The following is a 26,112-nucleotide window of genomic DNA, read 5'->3' as shown; positions in this document are numbered from 1 at the left end:
TTTTTTTATTGATTGCTGTTGTAAGGACATTCTGAATCTCTGGGGGTTTTTAATAGTTTCCAATAAAACTAGAGAGGTTCTTGCCTACTTTCTAAATCTGTATTGGAATGCTGGAAATAAGCAGTGGATGTTGTCTTACAAGCAGCAGAGCTATTCTTGAAGCACTGCCTTGCTAAAAAGGAAAGCACTCTTGCAGCATCTGGCTGAATAGCTTTGCCCTCTCCCTGTCACTTTTAAATTTTTAATTCACTTTTTTTGCTGGTTGAGTAGTCAAGCTGGCTGTCCTGATTAGACTTAGTTTGCTGCTAGAGTGGTCAATTCAACTGGTATTTCATAATGGTCTGATGAGGACCTGACTAAAAGCATAATGAGGAGCAGACATGTGTGCTGAATCCAGATGGAGTGCTGGAAATGCAGAGTAGCAGGTGGAGGGGAAAATGGATGCAGAATAGGATGCTTTCAATTTCTGTATTTCTGTGTCACAGTTCACTGTAGAATTGGATTAGGAATAATGTGAAATTTGCAGGACACGCAAGTTCCACTTGGTAGACATGTTAAACTCCAATCAAACCCCACTTTTTGAAGACTTCTTTGCTACAATAGGAGCTAGAAACAGCCCCCCATTAAGGAATGTGCTGCTTGCCAGCTAGAGGTAGGAGTTTCTTTTCATTCCAAATCCAGGGAGCATCAGATCTGTGCTTCTTCATGCTTTTCTATTTTGTAGGTTGTAGGCTTGACTAGGAGGAATCATCTTCTGCCTAACACTTCTTGGTGAAGAATGCAAGATGGTAGTGGGCAAGAAGTGAAGAAGTAGTGGTAGTGAAGAACTGCCAGCCCAGTTTCCAAACAGTAGAGAAGAGAATGGAGGCAACAGTGAAGTCTTAGTAATGTTAAAATAGAATACAGGGTGAATGCAGTATTGGAATGCAATTTTACAACTTGCTATTACTGGAGATATGGGTCTTGTAATAAACAAATTAGGAGTAAACCAGACAATTTTTTCTGAGTATTTATAGATTTTATTTCAAGAAATGTTACTTTGAATCTTGGTGATTTTATGTCTGCTAGTAATGTTTTATACAGTAATAATAAGTTGAAAGTTAAATAAGTTGTGAAGTCTCATTGAAGTGTTGACTGTATTCTTGTTGCATTAAATTTTTCTTGAAGCTTTTTGAAAGTGGATTTATCAGCTTTATGCAGATCCTTAATAAATCTTGGCAAACTCTTGGCAAAACAGTTGTATTCTTTCTAAAGCATATAAATGCTTAAGCATAAAGCTCTTAAATCGTTGACATGGATCCCTTCTAATATGTTTTAGGGCTGCAGTGTTGGCTAGCAAAAGCTGTCATCTAATTCCTAGATGAGGGTCTATATATATTATTTTCTCTATCTGCTGTTCTGGAACATAAAAGCATTAGGGGTTAGGTTAGATCAGCCTTTGATTACATACTTGTTTGAAGCCTAACATCTATTTATGTAGGTGTCGGTCTTAGTCCTTGCTTCTGGGATTATTGGGTGTAATTGTGTCTTGGGGGGGGTTGAAATTTTTATATACTTCAAAGCTGTCTCAGTATAATATGAGACTGGTTAAATACAAATTCTGTTTAAACAAGAACATAACCCCAAAAAAGCTGTGTTTTTTAAGTACTGTTCACTCTACATCAGGGCGGTTTTGTGTGCAAAATGAATGTGCATGTAACAAAAAATAAGGTGGACTATGCTCCTGAATTTTCTTTCTTGCTTCAAAAACAAATAAGAGTTATGAAAATGTTTGTATTTGAAATAAATTGTTTACTGGTATCTAGGATCTTTTTCCATTTTAATCTCTGTCACTTAAAGTCCATCCAAGTTCTGGTGGAGCTGGTGACATTGAAGTGAATTTAGGTCAACTATCAATATGCTTATTCCCCTTATTTTTGTAGGTCTTAGTCCTTGAGCTGCGGGATGAAAAACTCCTTAGTTAGGTGTGGATGAATACTGAAAATTTACATGAAATGAAGTTTATTGCTTTGTTTTCTTACAATAATGGGACAGCTTTTAATGTAATTGCATTATCCCTGGTATAAACTTTGACAATACCCATTTATCACATTTGCAATGAATGCCTTGGTGTTACGTAACCAGTAGAGCTTTGAATAAAATCAGCTGAGATTTATGTGAGAGATCTTTTTCCTGTTTTACTAGAAATGTACACAGTTTTCTGATTGTCCCAACTCTGTGAAGTTACATAGTAATAGGAGGTAGCTGGGACAGTAGGTTCTGTCAAAACTGTAGATAGATCAGTAGTGTTGTTTTGAATTGGAAGTGGGGCCTGCAATAAAAATATGTTGTTATTCCAAGTTCTTTTGTTGTATCTCTCTGTCAGGACAACCTCCATAAAGTACACCTTTGTTGCAGAGGAGAATTTTTTATAAAGCATTTTTGGTTGTGATTAATGACAGCTTGCTTAGTAAGTTTGCTCTGGTGTCTCTGAACCTGCCATCTTTGCACACTGTATTTATAGCGTGGTGCACTGTAAAAGGCCATGAAGGCCAACCACACTGTGGAGAGCAATATCAAGGCATTGTGGATTTTTGGAAGGTTTATTAGATATATATTTGAAAGTCTGGATGAGGCATGCTGTACTCTGTTGACAGGAATTGATGGTAACTCTCTTGATAGACATTGTAAGAGTAAAGGACTTCGTTCTTTCTGTTGGAACAGTCAGCATTTATCTCCTAGATTGGGCTTACATACAACAACCACTGAAGCTCATATTCAAGAAGGTGTTTAATCATATTCTTTCATACCATGATTTTAAATTATGTATTAATTGTTTCTGAGCATACTACTTTGTATGGAAGAAGCCACTTGATTTTTTTTAAGTAGCAAATTTAAATGTTACTTCAGTTTTGCAGAGCAGATAGTTGCTTGCTATATAGAAGTTCCATTCAAAATACTAACAAGTTTTTGGGCTTTGAATTTTGAAGAGATTTCCAAGTATTTTAGATGACGGTAGTGTGGATGCTGGCCTTTGATACATTTGAGTAGCCAACTGCAAATCTTACCAAGCTGGTGTCAGTATTGACATCTTAGATAAACCTGAAGCCACAAATGTTTAGCTGCTGGTGATATGCCATGTAGTTGTCAGGCAGCAAGCATGATTACCAAGTGGTTTTCATCACCAAAGATGCATTAGCACCTGTATTTAATTTCTGGCATAAGTGAGAGGTTTATTTCCAAGCCTTTGATTCTCAGCTTGTCACGGTCCTGCTGAGTTTGGCACTTTGCACGAAGAAAGGTATGCCTCTGTCTTAAGTGAAGGAAAAACTTCAATGGCACTGTCCCTGTCTAAGACAGTGATACTGGTGTTTAAGAGATTTGTATATTCTGAACAGATACATCTTTTTTAAGTAGCTTCAATTCCAAGGTACCACATTTCCTTTTGAATGTTTCACAAAGTTTCTGAAATGTGACACTTGACATTGTACTGGTGCTCTCCTTTAGAGTGAGATGACTCCCCAGTGCAGTTATGGTATAAGTGATGCACATAATGATTAAAGGGTTCCTACTATGTAGCAGTAGCTAGTAATTTGAAACAGCTAAGGAATATAGAAATGTTTTTGAAGAGCTAGGTAGAATTTGTATTCAAAAGCTGCACGCATTTAATTTTGTATGGTACATAAAATTGCACGTAATTTCTGCTAGATGTCTGCTTATCACATGATTGAATTCTAAGCAAAAAGAACACTTCATAACACTTTGTCATAAAAAGATATGAAGCACTAATTGAAGATTGCAAGTAGCTAAAAACTCAATTCATACTTCTAAAGATGTGAATAGAAGTTACCTTAAGGTTTGCAAAATGGAGTCTTGTGCCCTCCTTGTTTCACCATAAGATTTATTTTTAGATTTCATTGAGTTCCAGGGGTTATATTGAATGTAAACCCATATTCTCTCCTTGTTGTTCCAATACTAAACTAATTAACAGTCTTTATCACTTGCTTATGTGTTTGCTCTAGTAACAGTCTAAATACCAATTTAAGAAACTCAGAGCAGTCTATTAGATATCTAGATCTGAATAAACATACAGGATGCTACCATGAGTTTATTACTTCTTGAGATGACATTTTATCTTAACAGTTTTCTTAAATTATGTTTTATGTATAATAGATTGACTATTTTATTGTATACAGTCGATTTCAAACATCTAATAAGAGCAATACTGAAGATCTAGGAAATAAATAATTAGTTGTAATTAATTTTTGATTTCTTAGGGAATTTACAAAAGTGACAGTGGCGTATGGGTGTAAATGGTATTGCTTCTGTAGGGCTAAGCATGCAGCTACTGAAACCTTGAGAATTATCTCAGTTCTTTTATCCGAGTCAGTGCCATAATTTTAGAATCTGTCACTTCTCTGGTTTAAATCAGTGGCGTAATCTGGGATTCACTCTATTACTACATGGCTAATTCACTGAAATATTTTCTGCCAGATACTAATCATACAGATTCTTAATTCAGTGAAAGATTCCTGGCACGTTCAAATTACAGTAGCTGTGGAAATTCCAAGACTAATGCCACCTTAGGAGTAATGAGTACTATCTGCCTTTGGTTGACTGTATGAAAACAGATGTGAAGGGGAAAAGAGACATAAACTGTGAGGGCTAGCAGCTGCCCCAGAATAAATGGTGGTAGATAACTGTTACTGTTGGGTGACTTCACAAAGGGGGAGTGGACAAAATAAGAAAATTCAGGCAGAGCAGTGTGGGTTTTGGAGAATGTTTCATTTGGTGTTCAACCTGTCCAGAGTGTGTTGTAGCAAAGTTTCCACTGTGGGTTTCTTGTACTAGCATTGATGTATTTTGAGTATAGTAACACTGATTAGCAGCTTGCATTCTAATTTTGATCTCATGATTTTGTATCTCTTACATGATTTTGTAAGAGATTACTGACCCCATAGCAGAAAGAGTAGAAATCACTGGGTATTTAGCTTGTGCTGTGACCAGTGGCAGCTGAGAAACAGGCACCATTCAGCTTGTGCTTTCTTCTGTGAAATTCAAGTGTCTGACAGAATTGGATAAGAAAGTTGTGAAGAGAGAACTTTGCAGTACCTGAATCCAAAAATTTACAAGTCTGTGTATTTTATTTTAAATTTCACATGTTTCTTTATTCTTAAGTCAGTCTGGTCTGAGTGTCCTATTCTACAGGCTGAAAAGCTGGCAAACATCTGTTGAAAGCTTTAAATTAATTACTTTTGTCCATACTTGAACTCTCTTCTGGCAACATACAAGGCTGTTCTACTTTTTTTTTGTGGGTTCTGCTCCTTAGTCTGACTTATTTGGTGTTATTTCAAAGCCGTCCCAATTTTTCTCTTTAGTTTTTATCTAATTCCTAAGTTATTTTAATTTAGTCTGCATTTCTTTCTCTTAGTATTACGAGGACTATATTTATTCTATTAGAAATGGTTGTACTTGAGAGTGGATTTTGTTCAAAGAGGGATACTGTGAACTTGAAGTTTGCCTTGCTTTTTACTTTTCTTCAGTAACCAATTAGCTAATGTGTTGCAAGTTAGAAATGTTACTGTGAAGATCTCAGCCCTTCGTTTTGGTACACGGGTGCATAAAACATTTGTTCCAGAAATTAGTAGTTCTGGAATGCTTCCTATGTAGGCAGTGTGTGGGATAATAAGTCATGAGACGTTTTAAGTAGTTTAAAGTAACATTTTTGCTTACCTGTTAATTTTAATCAAATTATTAAATGTTTCAATTAATTTTAAACACAGATTTGCTCCATTTAGAAAGAATGTTCAATTTAAGATGGTGTTTGCTACAATTTCATAGTAATGAGTCATGGGGTGATAAAATCATTTAGGTTGGAAAAAAAGCTTAAGATCAAGTCGGACCCAGTCTTTTAATTTTTTTTTTAAATTTCTTTTTGGAATTGACCAATTCACAGCTTGGAGAATCAAATAATGCTTTAGCTGTTTCTTAAATTTATTTGAGCTCTGCTTGTCTTACTTAGTCCTTCAAGGGGAAGATTCATTGAGACTGATCTGTTAAATGGCTTTTTGATTGTTTGGGGTTTTTTTTTTTTTTAACATGAAGATGCTTTGATTTTTTTTTTTCTGTTTCCAAAGTAGGGAGCTGGCCTTAAAAGAAAAATCATAATATGAGCTTAGCTCCTCTTCTTTAGCTGTGTGTCAGCTTCCGTGTACTGCGGGTGGTGCGGTAGGGTTGGTCACAGGCCTGAGTTTATGTGTTGGCTCTGAATTCATGGAGTGCTGTCAGAATTCATGCTGGATCCAGGCACACACTGCTTTGGATAGCACAATACTAGCTGGGAAATAATGACGTGTCTGAGTATTAAACTTTGATGCAGATGACCCTTCAGATTATAGTAGAATCTATGGGGATAATGTGAAATTTTGCTATTTAAGTTGCATGTGCTTTGCTCCCATACTTTGGCAGTCTGTGTAATGAAACATAAGGATCTACCTGCTTTCTGGCAAGCAGGTGTAAGAAGAGTATTAGGTTTAATTCAAGTTATATTCTTACTCAAATATGTCAACAAAAGTTTTAAAATTCTTTAAATTAGATTTGTGTAGATTGTGTTGCTGTCTTTTTGAGGAGCACATGAAGGACATAAAGTGTGCAAGAGGAAGAAAGGACTAATCAGTTATTAAAACTTCCATTAATGTAATGACCTAACAGTTAACTTAAATTTCCATTTGAAAGTAAACACAAAAAGCCTACTACTCTTTTAAATTCAGAAATAACATGCTGCTGTTCTTCTAGTCTAAGCAGAATTGTCATGTCTTTTAAATAATATTTTTGTTATAAATAAATAGTAACAGAGCCAGTAAGACTGTTCAAATTATTGACAGTAGTGATCTAAAATCAAGTATCACACTTAAATAGCAAGCAATAAATAGCACCATTTATTAGATGCTTGAGGAATATTCAGTCAAGTCTGTCTAAATTTAGGTGGTGTTTGGTTGTGACAGTATAGCTAGCTCTGACATTTTACATGCAGCTGTCACATGTAATATTTAATACTGCTTGCTTCTGTCTAAAACTTTCTAAACCAGAGTTAATTCTCATTTTGCTGTATGGGCAACTTATTTATGCTGAGATAAAGGAAGGAATTTTAGAAAGTATATCTGTCAGAAAACCTGGCAGAGTTCTGCATTCAGGAGTGCAAAAATAATGAATTTCCTTTCAGTACGGTACAATGAGTAAGGTGAAATTTTCCTGTCTACTTTGCAAAGATTATTAGGAATGCTGCAGTCATTTCAGTGTGCAGTTAAAGGAAAAACCCAAACCAAACAACCATTTCTGTTTTCCATTAAATAACATAGGGGAATGCACCTTCCGGGAACTCACTGCTGATGTTAGGTACTCTGTAATAAATGACTTAATTATTCTTTACATGTATTATGGGTGTTTGTGGTTATGTTCCTGAGAAAGCTTTTATGGTAATTGTAGGTATTTGGTACATGTGAATTCTAACACCATAGAGAAACATACATATCTGACTCAAAAATGGAGTACAAAGAGTATGACAAAAATGGAGTACAAAGTATATGACAAAAAAAAAAAATTCATACCATAACTAGCCCTGATACTGACATTCTTGGTTAGTCAAATGTGATAAATTTTTAACAGAACATTTTATGAGGTTCTGTAAATTAAATGCTGTAGTATATTTCTTAATATCTCCAATTGCTGTTGAATGTAAGGAATATACCATCTTCAAATTATTTGAATAAAAATATTAATCCAAAGCAAATTATAGTAATTTTATTAATAAAGCTAATCTTGAAAATTGTCACCTTTTGTGCTTAAGTGCATAATTAGCTATTTTGAGATTATTTGGTTTATAAATGCTTCAGGTGTCTAAATAACAGCTGACTTTTGTACTGGTGTCTGATTTCTGTTTATATTAATGTACTTCCATGACCAGATTCTCAGATTCTTGACAACTATTGCTGCTGTATAAAGCAACTTGCAGATTTATAAAGAACTAAGTCTTTTGCTTTGACATGAGCTAAAGATGGCATTAAGCAATCTAGATTGATGCTGACAGGCCTGCTTTATTCTTCTGAGCTCAATGTCTCCTCTAGGTTCCAGCACTCATTCTGTGGTGTTGGAGGAAGAGAGGTGTAACTACATCAGTAGCAGTGGGAGAAGGTGGGACAACCTTTGGCAGCCAATCTTGAATTGGGCTGAGCCTGTCCTGAAGCTACATATTTGGTTTAATAAGAGGAATATCCTGAAAGCATCAATTTTTAGTATTTAAGCATAGAAATACACTGTTCTACAGCAATGAAATACTTGAGTTGGAAGAAACCTCTTAGAGGTCATCTAGTTCAGGCCTTGGTCATCTAGTTTAGACCTATCAAAATAGATAAGGTTTCTCAGAGCCTTGTCCAGTTGAATCTTGAAGATCTCCAAGGCTGAGTTTCTACTTTGTCTGTGGGCAGTACAACCTCTTCATTGAACAAGTTCCCTCCACCTCCTTCTCCTATCTGTCTGAAATTGGCTGTGCTAGAGGTTCTTAATTGCATCATATCTCTTTGTTGTGTAGGTCTGACAAGCTTACTTCTGCTTTAAGCTGTCTTAAGTGGGTGTTATGGAAAGGACAGAAATATACAGACATCCAACCTTCTCCCCACACCAATCTTTCTAGGATTGAAATGCCCAGTTCCTTGTAGCTTTTCCTTGAATGTCATGTGCCCTCTAAAAATCTAAGTGACCTTCAACTGTTTTTTGTCTCTCTCATTTACTGAGTGCTGGGGAAGAACAGAATCCTTTGCATTGTCTGCGCTGTTGCCGCTGCAGCGGTAAAAGCTGTTGGCTACGGTCAACCCAAACACCCACACAGCTGTGTGATCACTCTCCTCTCCCTTGGAATAAGGAAAAAATAGAAGATACATGGATCAAGATGATGTTTTAAGAGGGAAAACAATGGCTTGTACACACTAGCAGAGCAAAGAGCAGAATGAATTCTTCCTTCTTACTGGGCGGCAGTTGTTCGGTCACTTCCTGGAAAGCAGGGCCTTGGCATGCATAATGGATGTGTGGAAAGAATCACAGAATCATTTAGTTTAGAAAAAGCTCATAATGTCATCGTGTCCAGCCATTAACCCAGCACTGCCAAGCCCACCACTAAACCATGTTCCCAGGTTCCAGAGATAGTTTTTTAATACCTCCAGGGATGGTGACTCCACCAGTTCCCTGGACAGCCTGTTTCAATGCTTTATAATTCTTTTGATAAAGACATTTTTCCTAATAGCCAGTCTTAACCTCTCCTGGTGCAACCTGAGGCCATTTACTATTGTCCTATCACTTGTTACCTGTGAGAAGATACTGACCCTACCTGGCTAAAACCTCTTTTAAGGTGGTTGTAGAGAGTGTTGAGGTCTCATCTGAGCCTCTTGTTCTGCAGGCTAAAAAAGCCCAGTTCCCTTAGCTGCTCTTTGTATGAATTATGTCCCAGACCCTTCACTATAACCACACTTGCAAAGGTTATAACAAAAAAAGCTTCAGACAAACACTGTAACAAGAAATTACTACCCCTCTTCCTTCCTTCCTTCCCTGAGTTTTTACTGCTGAGCATGGCATTCTTGTATGTAATATGCCTTTGGTTGATTTAGGTCAGCTGTCCTGGCTGTGTCTCTTCTCAAGGTCTTGTCTATACCCAGCCAACTCACTAGGGCTGGGGACATGGTGGAAAAGAGAAAATGCCTTAATGCTGTGCATGCATTTTTCAGCTACAAGAGAACCATCACTTCTCTTACTAATCAGTGTTACCAGAACTGGTTTAGTTACAAACCTGAAGTGCAGCACCATAAGGACTGCTGTGAAGAGAGTTTGTCCCAGACAGACCCAGTGCAGCAGCCTGGAATGTGATTGACCTTAACCCTAACCCACAAGGCCCCACTGCTGACTCTTCAGTTTCTTGAGCACCACAGTTTCCTAACCCATTAGTCCCAAATCCAATATATTGGATGTGTTATTCTGTGCCACTTGCAGGACTTCACAATTGTTTATGTTCTGAGATTCCTCAGCTCAGTCCTCTAGTGTGTTGAGGAGACCCTCTGAGTAGCACTTCTGTTATCTAACACTGGCAATCACTTCCTGGCCTCCTGGGCTCATGTCAGCTGCAACCATGATGTCAATGCATTCTATCTTTACTTTCAGGTAATTGGTGAAGATGCTAAACTGTGCTAGCCCAGTGTTGTCTCCTGGAGACTGACTAAACACCTTCCAGTTAGATTTTTGAACCACTGACACAAGCCTTTAAGTGTAGCTGTCTAGGCAGATTTTCAGACACCCTGGAGTTGGTAATTGTTCAGCTTGGTACAAGGGCTGCCATGGAAGGTGGCATTGGAAGTCTTAATAGAGTCAAAGTAAATTACATCTGTTAGTGTCCTTCACCCCGAAACCCACCTGTTTATTTATGAAAACCTGCTAAGGGCAGTTTGTACTTTGTAAGCCTGTGTTGGCAAGTCTCAATAACCTTTATTTTTTCCAAGATGAGGTTGATTGTCATGCATCAGGTTCTTGCCCTTCTTTTGGAGACAAATAAATACAGCCTTTATCAGTGCCTTTCTGTGGTTAGAGTTTTCTTTGGTTATACTGGAATTGGACAATGGGTGATCTCTTTGCATTAGAAATACCTGTAGACTGTATGAAGATTGTACTCACTTCTGCAAAGCTATATTGAGAAGAGAGGGAGAATTCAGCACAAATCACAGAAAAACTGGGAGTTTGCTGTCTAAAGGGATTAGACCGCAGCTATAAGAGTTCCACATATTTTTTAGAGTAAGAAGCAGGCTAAAGATAGATTGTTGAGACAGCAAAAACTGCATCTTTTCCCCTGTCTGTTGACAGATACTGTTTTTCTAAGCTTTGCATTTTACCATAGCTTTTTGTTTTGTTTTGTTGTTAAGCACTTAAAATGATATCAGGTTGACTGGCAAACCTCATGCCATCTGTTCCAACAAAAAGTAGGCTGACTGTTGGTTTATTCATGCAAGGGTCAAAAGACAGTTACAAGGACTAAAGCCTTGAAGAATTTTAAGGTGTTCATTTGCAACTTTGGAATACCATTAATACAATGTGAAGGATGGATTTTGGTTAAGTTTTGATTGAAAAGATGGAGGAATTAAGCTTTAGGTCCCTTTGCAGCTTAGCAACTTACTGCCTGTTCGCATTAGAAGCACCAGCAGACTATGTAAAGATTATGCTCATTTCTGGAAAAGAAAAGACTTTTTAGAAATGAGATTTGTTCTTAAAATGGCTTGATTTTGAAATTTCCAGATGAAGGTGCATTTTTATATTAAAAATCAATTTGCAACATGTTTAACATGTTGTAACCTGTTGGAGTTTTTTATATTGGTTAGATACATGAAGCATAGAATCAAAATGTATTTTCAAAGATTAGTAAAAGCCTAATGGTGAATTTTCACACATTTATTTTTCAGGAGCTGGTGAATCGGGGAAAAGCACAATTGTCAAGCAAATGAAGTAAGTGTGGTGAAATACTGTGATAGAGAAATATTTTTTAATTTGAATAGAGAATTAATTTTTTTTTTCTTCCATAGGATTATCCATGAAGCTGGTTATTCAGAAGAAGAATGTAAACAGTACAAAGCTGTTGTCTACAGTAACACCATTCAGTCCATTATTGCTATCATTAGAGCAATGGGGAGGTTGAAGATAGACTTTGGTGATCCAATCAGGGCTGTGAGTATTGAAGTATACACACAGACATACAGCTGAAATATCCATACTCTTTCCTTCAGAAATCTTTGTGAGATACAGTGTTTGATAACTAAATGCCTTTGGTCTTTACACACAAGGTGACCTGTAGAGCAGTCAGCACTGGGTCGATTCACAACAACTGTTTGGTTTAGATACTATTTTCTGAATTCTGTCGAAATTTGGAGAATTAAACATCTGAATCTTAAGGAGTCCACAGTCATATCTCTATTTGTATGGACTTGTGCGCTACTAGGTAGGTAATTTAAGTTAGACAGCTTAAAAAATACTGCTTAAATAGGGAGGCATCTAGCTACTTCTGCACTGTACTGCCTGCACTTCTCTATTAGGTCATAGACATAGCAGTGCCTGAAACATTGCCAGCTTCTGAGTTGGATCCTCTTTCATACTGATTTCCAGTGTTGAGGGTCTTTATTTTGCTCAAAGAAATGTGGATATGGACCTGCTGCTGGGATCCCATTTTTTAATCATACTAATACTGGGATTTTTCCCAAGAAATGAGACCTTTTCTGGTCTCAGCTTTTTAAAATGCACAGCTTTCTGTACATTTTCCATCTTATTGCATCTAATGTCCCACATGCAAATCTCTGACGAGTTTATTTGCCATCCCACCTATTGGTATCTCCAGTCCTGATCTTGTGCTGTTACCTATGGTGACCCTGATTACATCCACATCTGGTCAGGCAGGGAGGTGTTTGGAATATCTCTGTAAAGTGCTCAGTTTATGTTTTTTTGCTTGTCTTCTCATTACAAGACTCTGTACAGTCTGTTCTGCAATGCTGAAATTGATCCCCAGAGTTGTTAGTCTGAACAACAGTTAAACTTGGTTCAGGATGTATGCTTTTATCTCCTCTCCATGGAAATCAGTCGCAGTGCAGAATGCTCTCCAGTACTGCTTTGGAAGCCAGAACTTGCCACATTGTGGCTGTCTCACAGGAAAGGTGGAGGAATGATTTTGTTGTTCACGAATATGTTCATAAGTATATGTAACATATTCAGGAATATTTTGTCATAAGTTCTTTCCATCACTTTAAGGTGGAATTACAGTTTGGGAGGAGAGGAGGGTTTTTAAAAGTAAGAAACAGTATGCAGATACTTCATTCTCGGCAGTCTTCAAGATTTTATTGGTTGTTTGAAAAGCAATTTATAAATGTTAGGCAGTATTCATTCAGTAACCTTGTGAAATGCAGTATGTATGGTTGTCATAATGAAGATGTTTGTAAAATTATGTATAGTGAGTCATAAAGTTGTATCTGAAGTCTAAATCTGATTGACAGTCAATAACGGCCATTATTTTATGTACATATGTTAATTCTACCTGATGTCTCTTCAGTTGTAAGCATAACTAGTAAAAGCTTCAATTTCACTGGTTATTCCTCTCTACATTTGCTCTCGTGTTTGCTGTAGTCTGCCCTTGAGACCAAAGTTTTCCAAAGCGACACTATTTCAGTACTTGTTAGTTCAGTGTTTGTGCAGTCCTCTCTGGAGTCTGGCAGTTGATGCTGGAAAGAGGCAGATGGTAGACTTATGTTACTGAATGCGTAGTAAGAGAAAACGGAGGAGGAGTAAATTTAGGTGTTAGCACATAAAATGACTAAGAAGAAGATTTTGAGGGCTATGTTATATATGATGTCAGTTTTAAGTCATCTGAGTTTCTCGACTTCAGAGAGCTGTATAAATGATGAGGCAGACTTGTGTCAGGAACAATCTTAAAATAGCTGTCCATCCCTTCGTACTTAGTCAGGTCTTGGTGGTCCAAATATTTTTTTTTCAGAGGAACATTGCTGAGGAACATTAGCATTAGATGTTAGTAGTAGGATGTTCATACCTTAATTACTTTCAATTTTGTTTTAATTTTGTGGTCTTTTGCAGAAAAAATAGCTCAAAATTGTAACTCTTGGTATAAACTGTTACATTCAGATTATTTTTCTTAAATTTCTGAGTCAAATTTCTGATGGTTTTGCTCTAAATGGGGTAAGGTTCCTTTGAAAATCACATACTCTTATTTCTGTTGTAAGACTAATGGTAGAGCAGTGAGTTGAAGGTTCTCTTTTTTCAAGTTATTGAATCAAGGGACCACAGATAACACCACCAAGTAATTTGTAAATCTGATCTATCTTCCTTTGTGCTACAGGACAGTTTAAGTAGAAACAGTGTTTTGAGAAACATTTAGTGAATGTGCTTCAAATGACTATGGACCACTTTCTGAATGTGAGATTTGCACTAGTTGGAGAGATTATTTAATTGGTTATTTTACATTACCTTATCTATGGAATCTGGTTAAAAAAGTGACACCTGTAGAGGAAGTTGCCCTATTTCAATATAACTAAAGGAAAGTATCTAGCATTGATGAATAATTAAAATATAACCTGATCATTACATACTGCCTCACTTGTGATGTCTGTGGTAGTTGCCATTTTCGCAAAAGGAAGATGGGGTAACAGAGACCATTTTTCATTTCAGTGTTTGGCCTTTTAAAAAGCTGAAGTCAATTCTCTTATTCTACCTTCCCTTTCCTCACTCCCCTGTTTGAGAGCATGTAGAGATACATGAAAGTCAAACCATCTTACGCATAGAATGTCATCATCTTTTGTGATAAAACTATCAGTTTCTAAGCTGTTTCCATAGTGTGTCTTAATAGATTCTCTTCTTAAAGATCTACTGCTTTTGTGAGTTGTAGATCCTTGCATTTGCATCCACAAAAAGTATTCAAGATCAGAACTGTCATTCAGGTTTCTTTTATGCAGGCATAGTGTTCAAATTAAAGCTCCTGAAATCCAACCCTTTGATCTTTACAGCTCTGGGTTTTACATGTAATTTTTGGTACAATGTGTTAAATTTTTATTGTTTGTCCACAGTTTGGTCTGTTTATGTATAGTAATCAGTATTTTTGTTTGACGAATGCTCTTTTAGATTTCTACCTACTCTAGCTTTCAAAAGACACTTTCAACTATACATCATCAACCTGTTCTTCATATGTATACCTAAAATATATATATATGCTTAAATCTTTTCAAGTTTGGCTTGAGTTCACTGAACTGCCAGCCTTTCATTTTCAGCCTCTGAAATTCAGTATTACCCAATCCATCCAAACAATTTCCCTGTTAGCTCACACAATCTTTGATTATTTAAGTCTACAGTGGACAGTATCTTTAGAACAATTGCTACTTTCTGTGCTTATCCTGCAAATGGTTTTTTTTTTTCCTACAGCTTTGTGTTGGAACAGCAAAGTGACAGATTTTTCTACAGATTTGCATGTGTCTTCACTTAGATTTTGTAAGAATAACCTTGTATGTTGCCTTTTAAAATCCTCCTCTTTCTTGAAACACTTTCAGTTCCCAGCTGACATGTCTGAGTCTCCCTTTTCTCCTTCCTCCTTTCCAGATTCATTGTTCTCTTTCTTTTAATTACTGGACAAACAGTACCTGCTGTGGGTAGTTGTTACAAGCTGATTTTCCTGGCTGACGTACCTTGGCATTGGATCATGTTCTGCTAATAACCAAGGTCAAGCAGCTACTCCCAGGAGAGTACTAATGTGGATCTTCCCTATACCCATCTGCTGTCTTTCCTTCAGTGCCTTTCAGGTCTAAATATAATAGAAATACTTCAGAAAATAAAATACTGGGTTTTGTTCCTCAGTCAAAGCTGGATGTCACTGGTCAAATGCTGATAAAAGGGGAATGGTGGATTCACATCCTGTACTCCATTAGCCTCACTCTCAAATCCAGTTATTATATATAGTTTTAAAGTCCAGTATTTACTCTTAAAAATCTTGATATTTGCTTGATATTGCATTACCAAGAGAACCTGGTCTCTGTAGAATAATGGAGGCAATGGATATTTATAGTTGATTTATCTGGAAAGGTTTTTAAAAGTGTTTTTCTAATTCCTGATGCATGATTTGGGAAGAAGTGATTATTTGTCACTTTCAAAGTAGTGTAGTTAATTAAATTTAAACATTTAATGTGTTTTCTTCAGTTGTTCAAGATACAGCTACCCTTCTGAATAGTCTAGTTTGTATTGTAACCATTTTATCCAGTATTTGGTATTTTATGAGTAAATATGGTTAACTTTAGATTTGAGCACAACATATGTTACTACTCCTGTTTATAAAAACTTCACTCAACTTATAAACAGAAACTTTGTCAGCTAATGATAAATTCAATTACTAGTCTTTTTCCATTGTTGAAAAATGTGGGAATTAATATCCAATGCATAACACTTAAATAAATTATTTTCTTTCACATTTTTTGTTTGGTTACATTTGCATTTACCAGGTTAAGTAATGCATTTGCTGAATCTAGTTCTTAAGTGATAATACTTCTGTTGTATTTCTCAATATTTCTCTCTTCACCCTGTGTTTACATCCTAAAGGATGATGCTCGTCAACTCTTTGTGTTGGCTGGAGCAGCAGAAGAAGGATTTATGACTTCAGAGCTTGCGGGAGTTATCAAGAGACTGTGGAAAGACACCGGGGTTCAAGCCTGTTTCAACAGATCTCGAGAATACCAGCTCAATGACTCTGCTGCCTAGTAAGTGCACTGTGACAGACAAGATTCTCTTTGCCTTCTAACTAGTAGCTAAAGCAGCATGAGGTGTCATGTTTTGACAAATTCTGCTCCCACATAGATGGAAACCACAGAAGTAACTGGAGAAAGACAGTGTCTGCTTGGGTCAAAGTGCTGCAGCAAAACTTTGAGTTTGGAAAGGAAAAGGCATACTGTAATTATGAACTTGTCATGTTTCATTCCCTTAAAGAAGACAAAGATTGATTTAAGGTGCTTTAATAGGTTTTCTATTACAAAAGCATGACTAAAGTACCTTTTTAGTATCTGAATGTGTCCAGAAAATGTGATTACATTATCTGTATTACCAAGGATACTCCCTTCTTTTGTAATAGAGTTTTTTCCTATTTCAACATTACTATGTTTTCATTGTTAATTAATGGTCTCTGTTGGAAATGTGTTGAGCCAAGAAACAATTAGAATGTATCCTTTATGCTAGGGCACTTAAGTAAGGGAATAAAACATTAAGGAACTAGGACAGCAAAAATAAGATGCTGTGGCAGTACGTAACGGTAAGTCACTAAAAGAAAAGAGTCCACTGAAGGAAATACAAGATGGTAAAGAGTGGCAATAGCAGTGATACTGCCTTGTAGTGCAATTTTTTATGATTCTGAAGTATTTTGTAGAGCTTGAAGTTGTTTCTCAGTTGTATGAACTTTTTTCTATATGGAACGCTTCATTTGGAGATTCACATACTGTCCTGTGCTAACCTTCTGTGGACTATTTTGTTGTTTTAGACAACTGTGACTAAAGTTTCATAAGAAAACTGTTCTTCTGGCCATATAAATGTATCTGTAAAATTGTTGACTTCTTGTTACACAGAAGATAGAACACAATGTCTTCCCTATTTACTATGAGAAAAGTACAAGTAAGAGCTGTATAGTTTTTTGGAAACACTGGACAGGGCCTACATTGCAAGGAGTTTGGCAATGAAAGCATACTAATTGTAAAAAAGTATGTGCAATTAGGAATCCTCAGTAGAAAGTTAATTGTTATGTATTAGGCATTTTCTTAGACACATTAATTCTGGCCAAAACACTGAGTTATTCTTTTCATGTCTGTTATCAAGTAGAGTGATTTCAGGCTTTGTTTATGGTTCAAAGTAACCTGCAGTTCAGTAGGTTGCAAAGATGAAGTAGTTATAATTAGTGTCAATAACATGGATATTTATGGAACCATATTTGCATTTTGGAATTTCTAAAGAAGAATTCTTTGTAATGGAATAAATTGCTTAAGTTTCCTTTCATCTAGGATGAAATATCGTTGTGTCTCAAAAGCTTATTTTGAAAAGACTTGGTAATTTGAGTAGAATACTGTGTCTTGTGTCTCAGAGAAAACTATCTTCTAAAATTCAAGCACAGTGTAATGAATAGACTTAAAAATTCTGTAATTATTTGTAATTATTTTGTTGCAGTTTTATGAATAACTGAAAGCGGTGTTTATTTTTACCTTTAGTTACTTGAATGACTTGGACAGGATAGCACAAACCAGCTACATTCCAACTCAACAGGACGTTCTCAGGACAAGAGTGAAAACTACAGGAATAGTGGAAACTCACTTTACTTTCAAGGATCTTCATTTTAAGTATGTAAATCATGCTGCATGGTTATATGTCCATCAAAGTTCCTGTAAAATTATAGAATATGGCATTCAATGATGTAATTTAACAAATTTGTCTAACCACAAGTTTGATTATTTCCCCCCACTTTTTATGAAAAAAAAAATTATTGTGATTGACTGAGTTTTCTGAAGGCATGTGAGAGTTGTTGGAGCTCCAATAAATGTTTTTGTTATATTGAAAATGCTTTGTAAGGATACTTTTGATATAAATTAAATCTCAAAACAAAATATTGCATTTTCTGCCATGTTAAATAGCTGTTCTATTGGATTCTTTTTAATTCTGTTAGAGAACTGGAAGCTTATAAGAGTTTACTGGCGTTGTATGGATTTACTATCCATTTTCCCAAAGAGGTGAATTCAGATATGTCCTATACTTCAAGGTAGTATTTTAGAGATGAAAGAATGTAACTTACATTTTCTGTGCTGCGAGATTTAGAAAATAATGATAATATTCTGAGCATTTTATGTCTAAAGACATAGAATCAGAGAATGGTTTGGGTTGGAAGGGACCTTAAAGATCATCTAGTTCTAACCCCACTGCAGTGGGCAGGGACACCCTCCAATTGACTAGTTTGCTCAGAGCTCCATCCAACCTGGCCTTGAACACTTGCAGGGGTGGGGTATCCATAACTTCCCTGGATAACTTGTTCCAGTGCCTCACCACCCTCACAATAAAGGATTTCTTCCTAATATCTAATCTAAACCTACTCTCTTTCACTTTGAACTCATCCCCCTTGTCATTTCACAATATGCTCTTGTAAAAAGTTTGCCCTGATGCACATGCAGCATTCAGTGTGAAAACACAAAATAGTGTTAACCATCAGCATACTCTACCTCCTACTGGTGAGGAAGAATGAGAAGAAAACTCAGTAAAACACACTTTAAATATGGATTTAGATTCTGCAGAAATTGTTCAGCATGTCTGTGTTATATATTTGCTAAGTATCTTTGTGGAAAATATTTTTTTCATGGAAATGCGTGGCAAATACTGAAATATGGATACTTCAGGACAATCAATACTGTGGAAATCTATTTTGTTTTAGGGTTTAAGAATACAAAATTTGTATTAATCCACAAAAGAATAGCTGATAAATGGTAATGAATCTCTTGCAAACCTAAGAAGAGTAGTCCTTAGCCCAACATGAATAGAAAACTTCAGTATTCTCAGGAGCTCTCCATCTTCTCACTTTCCAATGTTCCTTGTTCCCTGCTGTAGATGGGTCCAGTCTCTATGGATTATTTGGACTGTTACAAGGACCATATGGTTATACTTCTGTAAAATGTGTCTTTGAGCCAGGCCTGTGGAATTGTTTAGCTGTAATGTTGTACATTCAAACACCTGTGCCTTAGGCAATAGACTTAATGAGTTATTGTGAGGGCTTGAAGTACACTCTTACATAACCTTGAAATGAACTTTTAAGATCAGCCAAACACCTGAAAGGCTTGATTATACTAAGACAAGGGTACATAAATATGACTAGCTGCACAGGATCAGTTTCTTTCATTTTCTTTTCTTTCCAGTTCTGCTGTGTGTATTTAGATTCCTTCAGGTTGGGCCTCAATTCAGCCTTCTCTATAAAGCAATTAACATGGTTTTGATTATTGGTTCAATCCAAATTGCAAATAGCAAGTCATCTTCATCCTGTTTCTATAGTCTAGTCCAAAAATTGAGTCTGATTATTTACTACTTTTATGTTCAAAGAACACTTTTTTTGTAGAAGTGTTAATTCTTACGGAAAATCAGGTCCCAGTATAAAGTTACAAAGCATAGCATTAGAATTGACAGAAGTAATTACTAAAATTTAAGGGATTAATTATTAAGATACGGTACAAAGTACATTATTAAGTACAAAATATATTCTGTGGGTACAGCCATTGCTAATTATTTGAGAACTAAGTTGTAGGTGGCTGGCTCACATTTGTATAGAGTGATATCCAAAGACTTCCCTTCAAAGATTTTTCTGAAGGTAAGGAGCACCTCTAAGGAATCCTTTTTTCAGCAGGCATTATCTTTCAAGTGTTTTTGACATGGCATTATCTCAATGTAGAACATTAAAAGGGCAGTAAGCATTGTCACTTCTGCACTAGTTTGCCCAAGTAGAAGTCCTTGTTAAAGGTCTTCTGACAATTTTCCATGAGAAAGCAAAAGGTCTTTCTTTTTCTTCTAATTTGTTTCCTTCTCTACTTACTTTTACTGTGGGTTTTTTTCAAATTAAAACCTAGCAACTTGGAACACTTGAAGAGATCTAAAAATAACAACTGTAATTGAATCCCTTCAAGTGCAATTTACAGTGTTTGTGTAGTGCACTAAGATTAAATCGGTAGGGTTTTTTACCTGCCCCATACTTGCAACCCTACAACTCATGGAAAACAGGAAAGGGGGCTAATAAAAAACACTAGTCAGCTTCAGTAAGTGTCATATTTGAAACATAATTGCATTTCAAAAAATGCATTTATTGCAGGGAAAGTGAGGGTTATTTCTACTATATAATGCTTATTTTGTCTTCTAAAATAATCTCGTAAAAACATCCCATTTAAACGTGGCCAATTGAAGAACAGATTTAAGTTGTAATTTGACTTAGAGAGAGGAGCTAAAACTCAGCAGGACTGACAGTCCACATTGTTGATCAGTATCTTTTATTATGGTAGACTTTTTAGTAAAGCTAACTGTATGTTTTTATTTTATACTGATTATAATTAATTTTGTAATGAAGTATAATATTGTAAACAGTTGATTTTGTTTCTCTCTCATCTCATACTTTCTCATGTTCTCTAAAATGTATAGGAAGACTTTCAAAGCTTTATTAAAATTGCGGTGTATATTGAGAAAATACACAATACAGGGTTTTTTGCCTTCTTTTTAAGATGTTGTTCTCAGAGTTACACAGCTGCTAATTCCAGATTTTGTTGATTAATATTCAGAAAGCTATAAATTCCAAAGTTCATTCACGGGTTTTTACTTCTGTTTTGCAGAATGTTTGATGTTGGAGGCCAAAGATCAGAGCGGAAGAAGTGGATTCATTGTTTTGAGGGTGTTACAGCAATTATTTTTTGTGTGGCACTGAGTGATTATGATTTGGTCTTAGCTGAAGACGAGGAAATGGCAAGTACCATAATGTTGAAGAACGGAATAGTGGTTGGACAGATGCTAAGCTTTGAATGAAAGCTGTAAATGGGTCTTTTTGAATTATTACTACTTTATAAGTTGTATGGGGTTTGTGCAAAAGGTCGCAGTGGAATGGTGATAGAATTCATGCTTTTGGGTTCCAAAGTATTTCCTTATATACTCATTAGGAATACTAAGAGATAAGTATTCTTTTAGCTATGCTTTTCATGTTTTAAAGGAAGCATAAATTGTCAGTAATACACATTTTAGTCTCTGTGGATGCTAGAAGTACATAGTAAGAAATTATTTTACTTACCTGTATCTACTACATTTTGTTTTCTTTCCTTCCTCAGTCTTCAGTTTTTGTTTCTTTCTAACTGTGTTTCTCCAATCTCTTGTCTTAGTTGCAGAAATGTTTCTCTTTCCTTTCCAACACCCTCGGCTCCTTTCTCCTTTTTCAAGAGTTTACTCCTTCTGTTTCTCTGTGCACAGGCTGCATTTTACTATCTTGAGTTGTCTGAAATGATGCTTACCTCTGTATGTGAATCATTAACAGACTCTTATGCTCTTCCTTGTGTTCTGCAACTTTCTATAAAATATAATTTGGGGAGGAAAGAGAAATAAGAAAACCTTTCAAGTCAAATATAGTGTCAAAGAAGGTCATAGCTAGCATCCTGCTACTTAAATGACTGGAACTTGGCCAAAGTACTTACATGTTGGATAATTTTTCTACAGAGTTAAATATTATGGTAAGAGTTAAAATGCCTGCTTACTTGATTCTCTAGCTTTGTAGAACTTTCTTCCTTATTCTGGAATATCAGCTAGGTGCAGAATTTATTTTCAATTTCCAGAAGATCTAATCAGTGTTAAGACAAATTCAGGTAATTCAGCAATTCTTGTAGAATATCTGTACTGCAAAATGTCAAAACACACAAAAAATTTCTGAAATATTGAAAATTTAAACCTGGAAATGAGAAAAAGTAGTTTCTTAAACCCTGCTTGTGGAAGTGATCTTTGTGTTAGTCTTGGCCTCTCTGTATTTCCCTGCAGTAAAATGTGATTTTGTTTGCTAAAAACTTAGTTTTGTAGCTGGTTCATTTGTAAGTAATCAAAAATATGTATCCTGATTTTACTGTTGAAGTCTGATAAAATAGAAAGTGATGGCTTCTTTTTCAATTACAGAATCGGATGCATGAGAGCATGAAATTGTTTGACAGTATCTGCAACAATAAATGGTTCACAGACACTTCTATTATTCTATTCCTGAACAAGAAAGATCTTTTTGAAGAAAAAATCAAAAGAAGTCCTCTCACTATTTGCTATCCTGAATATGCAGGTATTGGAGGGATGCAGATGTCAAGGGGTTTGTTTTTTTGGTGGGTTGGTTTTGGTTTTTTTTTTTTGGTGGGATTTTTGTTTTGTTTTTTCTTGTTTTTTTTGTTTTGTTTTTTTGTTAAAATACCTGCTTTTTGATTCGACGCAAAGATCATGAGGAGTTATATAACTTCAGGCATCTAAAATATTTATATGACCTAAAATTTAAGATGGGGGTTGTTCTGATGGGTTACAAAACAGTGCTTAAGTGTTTTTAACCAGGTGAAATAATGCTGGTCCACTGATAGCATTTACATGTTACTGCTGCAACTGTTCAGGCTTATTTATTTAGCCCATTCTTATTTCTAAGAAGAAAGAAACTACTTTGGTACTTTGATATAAGTAGGAATTCCTGAGATACGTGAGAGGTTTTTGAACAGGGAGTGTACATACATTTTGACATTGTGGCTTATTCAGGCAATATACAGCAAAAGAGCATTAATTCATTTAACAAGTCTTAGTGTTTTTATGTATCATTTTCACTGTAACTTCAAACAGAAAATAGCATGTTGGAGGTAAAAACCTTGAGAGAAATGTGTATGCCAAGTGTCTTTAACTGAATGTGGGAAAACCTCAAAGCTTTTAAAAAACATTAAAATTTAAAGCAAGTAACTTAAATGAAGGAAACAATATATCCTAAACTAGGAAAGTGATGGGTCATTAATGACTTGTTCCTCTGGCACTGGAGTAAATGGAAAGACTATTCCTGCACCTGGAACTGAATTGAGTGCTAAGTTTTTATTATTACAAATGCATCCAAAGGGTCTCCTTCCAAGGTTTTTTTAATGGTATCTTAAAGCAATGGTGTGGAATTTCTCCTCTTCAGGTTTAGGTTAACTGTTTCCAAAGAACCCCTTCCTTCAAAGATAATTCTCTGGAAGGAACTTGTTCTTCTCTGTTGGAAACCTGCTTACTGAGCAATTTTCTTCTTCCAGGGTCAAACACGTATGAAGAAGCGGCTGCTTACATTCAGTGTCAGTTTGAAGACCTGAACAAGAGGAAAGACACAAAGGAAATCTACACTCACTTCACATGTGCCACAGACACAAAAAATGTGCAGTTTGTTTTTGATGCTGTAACTGATGTCATTATTAAAAATAACCTTAAGGACTGTGGCCTCTTCTGAGAACAGACAAAGGTTGTTCAATGGTAAATTACATGCCTGAAAACAGGACTTAAACATTTGGAATATGCCCATGCTGTGTAAAACCTGCATAGATATACTTAATTCTCTTTTATTTTATTTTTAGGTTTGGAGATAGACTTCGCACAATTCTAATCTGATTCTTTTCAAGCTGAAAGAAGTACAAAATGCATTGTGCTCAATGATAGATCAGTACTGTACTTGCCTGTTTTAACAGCTTTATTTATGTTTGTCTTGTAAATTTAAATAATTAGTTAACACTGAGATGTCAGTTGATTGTATGTAAACCTACAGTTGTAGTAATGTATTTGTATAAACGTTGAACGGAATATTTTAGTAACTTGATGTCCTCTAAAACATTCCTCTAAAATTTCCATGTTTTTTGAAGATACTCTTAGAGGAGACAGACACTTTTTGCCTTTGGATTATTTAAACATCTTGTAAAATTAAATTTTCTTTTCATCTTAAGGGTGCATGCTGCCTTATTCTTTATTTTTGTTTGTAATACTGTATATGCCATTAGCTTTTTTTGGTATTTAAACAGCCTCGTTCACCTTCTCAGACTTAAAGAAACATAACCAATAAACTTATTTTTTGCCTTAAGTTTTGAAAAAAAAATCTTTTTATAAATTTAGAATAAATGCAAAGATTATTTTAAAATTTATATGAAATCCACAGTTTATGAAATCCAGGCTTGCAGTCTTTGCAGTGGAAATGTGGCAACAGTGGGAAATTGTTGTTTAAGGGTCAGCTATGACTGAAGCTAATGGAAATGCAAAAAGGAAGTTGTTAAAACTCTTCATATCAATAAAAAAATTGATGCTGTGGTCTTTACTCAGTGGATTGAATGGAAAAATTACCTTTGGGGTGTTTTAAATAGACAGCAAAGGCTGGACTTCAGAGTAATGTTTTTTCTGCTTACTTAAAACATAAATTCATGTTCTCCTTAAACTTTTTGCTATTTTCTGGTAATAAAACTAGTTGGATAACTTAATAACCATAGAAAGTTTGGGTTCCCCCACAAGACAAGGGGGCTTTACAGATTAAAGCAAATTCCTGTTGCATATAGCAAGAATCTTCAGTGTTTTGAGAAGGGTGTTTTAGTGACTTAGAAGTGCTGATTCTTTAATTTCCTCTTTAATTATAGCTTCACAGATTCTTATAAGTTAAAGATTATTTTCTTCTGGTTATGCTTTCATTATGTGGTTTGCTGTCTTAGGTACCTATCATCCATTGCCTTAGGGATAGTGCCAAACCAGATTTTTTTCATACAGTTTTTAAAAGGAATAAGCTTGTAACTGTAAATAAGTTGATGGTTGTCTTAAATGTATGTTGTCATCTAGAAAACACGAACGTACCAAACCTGGAGATACAATTTTCTATAATTGTTAAAATATTTCAGGCAGCTACAGTACACCATAAGTTCTTTGAGAAGTAAATAAGTCTTGGAGCCTGTGGCTATTTTTCTATATTATCTTAGCATTTATGTTCTTAGAAATTGTTCAAAATATTGAAGTCATTGTTCTGTTGTTTAAATTTTGATTGTGTATGTGTTTAAGTTAGGCTTCTGCTTGAGTAAAACTTACCTGCCTTTCTCATTCTTTAATGCTTTCTTTGTTAGGTACAGAATTGCTAAATGCATTTTAAATGAAAGATTAGAAAGGAGATAAGTTATTGCTGGAGGTTGTTAAATATGTTGATACATTATGAGCTCTTTCAGCAGTTATGGTAAGCAATCTGTATATCCTGGGCTGCTTTTAAGTGTGCTTTACGGTTCTGGATATGATTTTAAATCTCATTGAACTACTTTGTGGAATTGTATTTACACCTACGTTCCAGCTGGTTTTTGTACTTAATGTAAAACAAAAATTGGGATTAATCAAATTAAATAAATTTAAATTTTGTGCCTTGCTTGAAAGAAATGTTTTTCATTAAATGTGCTGATGGAAATCTTTTTGCATCTATTCTGTGGAGGTAACTAGGTAGTAAAAATGAGAAGATAGGAAGTCAAGAGTAAATGTAAAAACTTTGTGCTAGAAGCATTAGGGTTTTTTTTATAATTAATTAGTACATTTCTTAGCACCTTCAGTTGGAGAATTCTTTTGAATTTTGTAACTAGTAGTTTATGGAGTATTTGTATATTAACACAGAACGAAATTGTGAACTAATTTGCCTTGCTAATCAACAGATAATCTTGTTTTTTCTGACCTGATGCATAGCCAGCAGAGGTGTTTCCTTGTCGACGTGCTGCACTGGTAGATCAGTCTTTGTCCAGAGATAAAGTTGGCAGCCTAGGCCACTTCTCTAGGAAAAGCTCCAAGAAGATTTCCATGCAGTAGTCGTGGGAGCCATACACTTAGTTTCACTGCAGCTGTAGTAAGGCTCCACATGTCTTCCATCAGGAACCTGCTTCTCTGTCACAGCACTGCAGAAAATGGAGGAAATGCTGCAGGTACACCCCTATCTAAGGGGGACAGTCTGGGCCCTCAGCAGCCTGAGCTCTGTTCTCTTCCAGTTTCCCATTCCTCTGCTTTCTT

The 26,112-nt window shown here is 35.7% G+C and overlaps 1 protein-coding gene across 1 annotated transcript in view; it reads left to right on the top strand.

Annotated features, from left to right (window-relative positions):
• GNAI1 (G protein subunit alpha i1) overlaps nucleotides 1-25,497 on the top strand; it is a 33,635-nt gene extending 8,138 nt beyond the window's left edge. The window contains exons 2-8 of the mRNA XM_068189591.1: nucleotides 11,469-11,511; nucleotides 11,589-11,730; nucleotides 16,141-16,298; nucleotides 17,787-17,915; nucleotides 20,925-21,054; nucleotides 22,240-22,393; nucleotides 23,367-25,497. Of these exons, the coding sequence (XP_068045692.1) occupies nucleotides 11,469-11,511; nucleotides 11,589-11,730; nucleotides 16,141-16,298; nucleotides 17,787-17,915; nucleotides 20,925-21,054; nucleotides 22,240-22,393; nucleotides 23,367-23,557 (947 nt within the window). The 3' untranslated portion in view covers nucleotides 23,558-25,497. The remainder of the gene's footprint in view (nucleotides 1-11,468; nucleotides 11,512-11,588; nucleotides 11,731-16,140; nucleotides 16,299-17,786; nucleotides 17,916-20,924; nucleotides 21,055-22,239; nucleotides 22,394-23,366) is intronic.
• The last annotated feature ends 615 nt before the right edge of the window (nucleotides 25,498-26,112 follow it).

Source organism: Anomalospiza imberbis, chromosome 5 (assembly GCF_031753505.1).
Source record: "Anomalospiza imberbis isolate Cuckoo-Finch-1a 21T00152 chromosome 5, ASM3175350v1, whole genome shotgun sequence".
NCBI classification, from domain to species: Eukaryota; Metazoa; Chordata; class Aves; order Passeriformes; family Viduidae; genus Anomalospiza; species Anomalospiza imberbis.
This window is presented reverse-complemented; position numbering and strand designations above follow the sequence as displayed.